The 8109-nt window shown below is 29.9% G+C and overlaps 1 protein-coding gene across 1 annotated transcript; it reads left to right on the forward strand.

Annotated features, from left to right (window-relative positions):
• Nucleotides 1-680: 680 nt before the first annotated feature.
• LOC130824885 (uncharacterized mitochondrial protein AtMg00810-like) lies at nucleotides 681-8109 on the forward strand. The gene is made up of 2 exons (XM_057689905.1): nucleotides 681-1541; nucleotides 7879-8109. The coding sequence occupies exons 1-2, from the start codon at nucleotides 681-683 to the stop codon at nucleotides 8107-8109; spliced, it is 1092 nt and encodes a 363-aa protein (XP_057545888.1).

An 8109-nucleotide genomic window follows, 5' to 3' on the forward strand; every position in this document is an offset into this window, starting at 1 on the left:
CTTCTGACATTGCTTGTATTCATGATTGTCCTCACACATTAACCTCATTGTTTTCTATTCCAAATCATATTTGTTGTCTCACCATTTCATCTCCCAATCATCAGTTGCTTAACTCTACTAATCATATAAAAGAACCTACAAGTTATGAAGAAGCTGCTACTATACCTGCTTGGCAAGAAGCTATGCAACAAGAGTTATCTGCACTTGAAGCCAATAACACATGGAAAGAAGTTGTGTTACCAAAGGGCAAAAAGCCAATTTCCAGTAAATGGGTTTACAAAATCAAAAGACACGCAAATGGAACTGTGGAAAGATACAAAGGTAGATTGGTTATCAAAGGTTGCACTCAAAAGGCTGGAATTGATTATACTGAAACATTCTCTCCAGTAGTAAAGATGACAACAATAAGGAGTCTTATTGCCACAGTAGTCAAGATGCATTGGCCTATACATCAATTAGACGTTAATAATGCCTTTTTACATGGGGATTTGAATGAAGAAATATATATGAAACCTCCTCCTGGTTTAATTCTCTCTGATCCAACTAGAGTTCTGAAGTTAAAGAAATCTTTATATGGCCTTAAACAAGCATCTAGATAGTGGCATGCTAAACTATCTACAGCTCTAAAATCAAGGGGCTACATTCAATCCAAGAATGACTATTCCCTCTTCTACAAAACTATGGGCAAAAGTACTATATTTGTAGCAGTTTATGTGGATGACATTTTACTTACTGAAAATCATTTAGAGGAAATGGATTCCTTGAAAACATTCTTGCATTCCAGATTCAAGATCAAGGATTTGGGTTCTTTACATTACTTTCTTGGTATAGAATTCTTACAAGGATCTCATGGTATAATCATGACACAGAGAAAATTTAAAGAAGAGTTATTGAAGGAATTTGATCAACGGAATGCTACACCTGCACATTGCCCTTTGGAAAGCAATCTGAAGTTAAGACCTGACTCTGGCACTCCTATCCCAATTCCCAGTCTTTATAGGAAATTGGTTGGCAAGTTAAACTACTTAACAAATACAAGACCTGATCTTGCTTATGCAGTACAATACTTAAGTCAATTCATGCAAGATCCAAGAGATCCTCACTGGCAAGCAGCACTGCATACTTTGAGATATCTGAGCAGAGACTATAATAAAGGTATTTATCTTAATGCATCCACAAATTTAACCCTTGAAGCCTATTATGACTCAGATTTGGCTTCCTGTGCCAACACTAGGAGATCTGTCAGTGGCTACTTCATCCTTCTAGGTGGTAGTCCCATTTCATGGAAGAGTAAAAAGCAAGCTACGGTCTCTACATTACCTGCAATTGTTCCTATTCCTCTCAAATGTGATAGCCAGGCTGCTATCTACATTGCCAAGAACCCAGTCTATCACGAGCGCACCAAACACATTGATCTTGATTGTCACTTTGTGAGAGAAAAACTGCAAGATGGTCTAATTAGTTTGCAATATGTGCCCACTCAACACCAATTAGCAGATGTCTTCACCAAGAGCCTTTTAGGGCCTGCTCATCACAATCTGGTTTCCAAGTTGGGGATGTTATCACCCTCCAACTTGCGGGGGTGTTAGAAATAATAATTAGTTTTTCATTTTTATTTTTCCTTTCTTTATGCCTAGTATATATCCCCCCTTCCCTTTTGTCTAAAAGTAATTTTTGTAATTTTTGAATCATTTTTTTTGAAATAAGATTTTTCTTTCTGTTTTCCCTTGAGTCTCTTCTTCTTCTTCCCTTCCTTTCTCTAGTTTCTCTGATCTTCATCAAGCAAAATCAACAAATGTACCATATTATTTATTAATGTGAATAAATTATAAAATCCATATTTGCGTAAAATTGACAATTTTTGTTAATGAAAAGTAAAGCGAATGTTTATAGTCTCTTTTTTTGTTTTAATTGTATATATGTAAATTCTTTTTTCTTTCACGTCTTATAAAGTAAATATTCCCTCTATTTTTTTTGTTTGTTCACTTTAAGTTTGTCCATTTTAAGAGAGGAAAATTTAAATAAGATTTTTGAAGTGTATATTGAAAATAAAATATATTCATGTGAGATCTTGTTAGAATTGTATTGACGCAAAGTTTTTTAACATATAATTTTTAGAATTTTTTATGATGCGTAATTAAAAATATTAAGACTTAAAATTTGCTAAAAAATGCGTACAAAGATAAAGTGAACAAACGAAAAGAAACGGAAGGGGTAGTATATACAATTCACTCAAAAAGCCGTCACATAAACGTGTGACGTGTAGCTTTAAATAAAAAACAGAGGTAATATTATTCATCGATCATTTTTAAATTGTATTTTATTTTAATTTATAAATTTAAACATAATCAAGTGAAATTTTGTATAATTTATTTGATAAAGTGAAATTTTGTATAATTTATTTGATATAAATTTTATTAACATTAATATTTAATAATTTTTAATTAAATATAATTTTAAATATTTATGATTCAATATACGGTTACAATATATTTAATTGGAACTATTGTGAATGAGTAAAAGTAATTTTATAGATTTAGTTCCTATTATTTTAATACATATTAATTTGATAATTGTAAATATTTTCTAATAGTTGTCTTGATTATAGTTCTTTAAGTAAAATATTTTTTATTTTAATACTATATTTCAATACGAATATATTTGAAGATATGTCGCACATACATTAAAATTTTGATGAAAAATTTTTGTAAATTTATTTATTGTTTGTGCGATTCAACTAATTAGATATAATAAATTAGTATTGTTTTAGTAATGAAACGTGAAAGTGCAAAAGATACTTAAAACAGAAATTGCTTATGATTCTTCCGCTGAGAAGACTTCAAAATTAAGGAATTGAAGGATAAGTTCAGATTAATTGAAGAAATATTTGGTTAAGTATATATTCTAAGTAGAAGGACGGTGTATTTTTGTAGAGCAACGGTAGGAATATAAAAGCGTAGAGGTAAATAAATAATGCAACATATATTTAGGAAGTTAGTAAACTAAAGTGGATGGTTTACGGTCAAACTAAATGTGTTTATGAGCATAATTATTTTAGCCCATAACAAATATATTGTATGTTGGAATTTGTGCATGAGGACCTGGGACATACTCAAGTTATATACTAGAATTCTTGGTCATGAAATCCAAGTCATTTTAAGGGACATCTTAATTCTTATCATTAATGCCTTTTTGATGGTGATGGTAGTTAGGTTAACATGGTAGCGATGGTGGTAGATATATATGTGAATTTTAAGTGGTGCTTAGGGTGAGAATGTGATTTAAGAGGTTTTATTTTTGTAAAAAAAAAATAAATCACAAAAATAAAAAAGGAAAAGAATATCTTAAAAAATAATAAAAGTGAACGGATTATTCCAGTTTTAAATGGAATTTGCTATGGTTTTAATAAATGGAAAATTCTACATGGTAACAGCGAACTTTTATGAAACACAAGTGGTATCATTTTTGTAAGATTTTTCCACATGGTATCATTTAGTTTATGCATTTAAATTTTTCATAGCCTTTAACACTTAAAAACATTTGGTTGACCGTTAAAATAGATGTCAAAGCATCTCACCCATGTAATTTCGAATATGACTACAACTTGAAGCGAACTCCACTGTTGGCTGCTGCGAACCTATTTACCTCTTTAAAGTTTCCTCCTTCTTGAAGTTTATTGCTGTGAAATTCCCTCCTAATCGAAATTCCCTTTGCTCTCTTCGAAATCTCCCTCCTTCTTAAAGTAAACCGCTTAATCAAAATTCAGAACATGTATGGCTTTTTACCATTGATTTTATTTGCATTCCAAAAACTAGGCTTGGAATTATTAAAATGATGTAGAATTCGATTAAGCATTTCTTGATTTGATGATTGGAATTAGGGCTTTTTAGCAATTCTTGATTTGATTTGAATCTATTTATCAATCAACTTGGAGGATGAATTCAAAAATAAGTTGGGGCTTTTTTTGCATTTCTTTCCAAAATTGATGGCTTGGTTTATGCATGATTTTTTGATTGGAATTAAGGCTTTTTAGCATTTCTTGATTTGATTCGAAATGATTTGTCAATGAGCTTAGAGGTTGAATTCAAAATTAGATTAAGGCTTTTTTTTTTTATTGCGTTTCTTCCCATTGATAATGCTACGTCAAAATGGTTAATTAAACGAAAATAGACAAGAATTGAACTGATAATGCTACGTCAGTTAGATAGTATATGAATTGGATATGAAGAAAAATCTTACAAAAATGATACCGCGCATGTTTTATAAAAGTTCGATGCTACCATGTAGAATTTCTCTTAATAAATTTGAAACAATGTTGCTAACATGTAGAAAAATCATAAAAAAGGAATATTTACCTAGAATAATCCAATCTTTTTATGATTTTCCTACAATAATCCCACATATTGATTAACCATGAATAATCCCAACTTTTGGGGTTTTTGCATAGAGTAAACTTGGGTTAACCGATGATCTGCTATAGTAAGTAACTCACCAAAAAAAGTAAACTGAAAATTATTATAAAATTTGAGAAAAATTTAAATATTCACATAAAAAAATTTTGCATGATAAAAAATCACATTTTTTTTTTCTACATTTTAAAAAAATGCTTTTCAAAAATTTATTTTAGTTTATCTATTTTTTATAAAAAATAAACTTGCCATAACAAGTAATCCGGTTACTAGGTTTACTATATGAAAATAACTCCCAAATTTAGGATTATTCATAATAATCAATAGGTGGGATTATTATCGAAAATTCATAAAAAAGTTAGATTATTATAAATAATTTTTCCTAAAAAAGTGCTACAACTCATGTTTAGCCAAACTTCATTGCTACTATAGAGAATTTCCCTATTTATTTTTTCCTAAAAACATGTGCAATTTTGTCATTTTTTGTAGTTAATGCTTTGTTTAATGAGAAGTAAAAGAATATAATTGGAGTGATGTAAGTACTCCGATCATTATAAGCTACACATTATGTTTTATATTGTTGGTTAATTACCTTTACAATATTTCATGGATAGAGATATTTTGAATATTATTATTCATTGATATAAATATGTTAAAATATATTAATGTATCATTTTGTAAGCTTCGTCTCTAAATATAAAATTTTATTATAAAATTTTAAATTGTTTGATTAAGATTTTTTTTAATGAATTTTAAGGCTCCAATCACATTTGAAAATTTTACAAAAACCTCAAATGTCACAAGCATTATAAAGCTGATAGAGTATATGAAGATATTATTTGATAAGCATATACAGAGCTGACCTTACATTTTAAGAGGCTTGGGGCGAAAGATTATTAATGACCCCCTCTACTATTGTATATATAGACAAGTTCGTACTTAAGCACTAGTTGAAAACTAAAATATTTTAGGGCCTTGGGGGTAAGCACGACTTGCACTTGCTTAGGATTGGCCAAAAGCGTATACTTCTTTAAATTATATTATAAATTACTTTCTATTTTGTTTAATGCTGATCTTTTAATATAATGACAGATAAATATATTTATGAAAATAAAAATTTAAAATAAAAGTTTTGGGATTCACTTTAGTTCACACAAAAAATACACAATATCGCGACTGGAGGAGTCTATCTCTATCCTGTCGCAAACCTTTATACGGCGATAGGATAGAGACATGCAGGTCTTGTCGTCGACAAGACCTTCCTGTCGCCATATATGTTGTCGCCATAAGCTCTATCCATCGTGATCCTGTCTCCATAAATTGTGCTTATTTATATAAAGTCGTAGATAATATTATGTGCAAGGATTAATCGAAAATAGCATTATCTATCATAAAGTTATAAAGTTTTATTTCTTAGATTTCAAGAATATGTCAAGAGGTTATGTATGTACTTCTATAAATTATAACCCTAAAGATTTGAAACAATCACTTTTTTTATTAAATCACGCAATTATACAAATTGAAACTAACCGGGATTACCCGACCCGAAGTTGTGACCGATTTTTGTTATCGACACATAACTGCTAATCGAAATTACCCGAATCTAATAATGAGCGACCCGAGTCATATCCGACACAAATCATGCTCCAAATCGAACTCAATCCGGGTAAAACCAATTTAACCCGAACGAAATTTATATTGAATTGCTGTAAACCTGAACCAATTTTTAACATAGAAGTATGATCGACTCGTATTCAATCTTCTCATTAGTTAATCTAATAAAGTGATAGATATTTTAATAAATGTAATTTTAAAAAATTATAAAAAATGCGATAAGGGTAGATTGAACACGCGACCTTCAAATCTTTAGTCTAACGCTCTCCCAACTGAGCTATCTTCACTAATTAATAATTATTGATAAATTTAACTAATCATTCAATATTAGAGTGAAAACCTGTGCAAGTTTTTTAACATCAATATATATAAATATGTAATATTAAATAATAAAGTCAGAGATATTACGCAATAGAAATACTCAATTTTGATAGTTTTATGCATAAAATTACCCCATATTTTTGAAAATTAGCACCAATATATTATGCATTATATTATATTCTCTAACTTACTCAATTTAACTATAAATAAATGCTAGACAAAGATATTTTAAAGGTAGAGATATTACTCAAGATTAAATTTTAGGTGATTTTTCTTTAGTCAATAATTGAGTTTCATTTGACAAACTCTCATTAATTGTGACGACACTTGGAATTTTCTAAGCTTGTTAGTATAATGTATAATTTGCCATACATTTGCCCATAACATACCATCAGTAGTAGATCTAGGACTCAAACTCAGTGAAAACACCAATATGACAAAAACAATCAAATAAAAAAATACTAAAAAACTCTATAAACTAATAAAAAATAATTACAAAATATTTTATCGAATTCAAAATAGTAAAGCGAATTACTTTATAAAAGAAAACATTGATCGAACACGCAACTGTCAGATTTTAGTCCGAAGCTTTCTCCCAACTCTGCTATCGTCGATAATCGATAATTGTTGATAAATTTAACTAATAATTCATTAGTAGTTCGAAAATCCATGCAATGCACGATTTTTTTAACATCAATATATGTAAACATATGATATTTAAAAAATAAAACCAAAGATATTATGCATTTGAAATACTCAATTTTGAGAGTTGTATGCCTAAAATTACTCCCATAATTTTCAAAATTAGCACCAATTTATTATACAGCATATTATATTCTCTAATTTACTCAATTTAACTATAAATAAATGCCACTCAATTACTCAATTTACTCAAGTAAAAACACAAAAAAATCATAAATATATATGTTAAAACTTAATGTATACAATTCAACCCTAACAAATAATATTTAATATAATAATCTATCTCATCGAATTTTCTTATTTTTTCATAAGTGCCACTATGAAGTTTAAACTCTACATATTAAATAATTTAAAATATCACCAACAATAATGAATTAAAGTATCTCTACATATCAAATTGCAATTATGTAAAAACATCCCACTTTTTCATAATTTAATTCTCCTCTAAATAAAAAAATTCAAATAAATGATCAAGAACATGCTTCAAATCTTCATTTAAAATAGAGGTTTTTTTTTTCAAAAAAAGGAACACCGAAACAATCAATAAGCAATGATTAATAAGTGATGTTTAAATATTTTTTATTAAATCATACCTTGAAAAGGTGAATAAAAATATCAAGAGATAAGAGTTACTTAAATAGTTTGTAGCTTAGTTGGTCATTACTATCTCCAATAGGGATGGCAATGGGTATTTGACCCGACCCGGATCCGTAGATCCGTATCCGTTTTCACGGATCAGGGTCCTAAAAAATTAAACTCGTCGGTTTCGGGCGGATCCAGATCCGTTTAAAATTCACGAGTCCGGATCTGTATCTGAGAAAAATACCCATAGTTTCTCACTACCTCAGTAGACAGTAACCTCAGTCCTCACTCCTCAGTACCTCAATCACTCTCGCGTTCTCCTTCTCCATCACGCGTAGCTCCTGCCCCTGTAATCATCACTCGACAGTCGACAGTCGACACTCGAGTACTCGACAGCGACATCGCCCACAGCCCACAGGCGACCTCACTCCCTGCCGACAGCCACCGTATACTCCTCCCCTCTCCTCACAGGCGGATTTGA

This window comes from Amaranthus tricolor, chromosome 10, assembly GCF_026212465.1.
Source record: "Amaranthus tricolor cultivar Red isolate AtriRed21 chromosome 10, ASM2621246v1, whole genome shotgun sequence".
Lineage (NCBI taxonomy): Eukaryota > Viridiplantae > Streptophyta > Magnoliopsida > Caryophyllales > Amaranthaceae > Amaranthus > Amaranthus tricolor.

Excerpts from the sequence above, each read along its gene's own strand:
- LOC130824885 (XM_057689905.1), top strand. The coding sequence starts at position 681 with ATGGGCAAAAGTACTATATTTGTAGCAGTTTATGTGGATGACATTTTA. Across the intron at positions 1,542-7,878 it reads GGCCTGCTCATCACAATCTG|TTTCTCACTACCTCAGTAGA; the intron begins GTTTCCAAGTTG and ends AAATACCCATAG.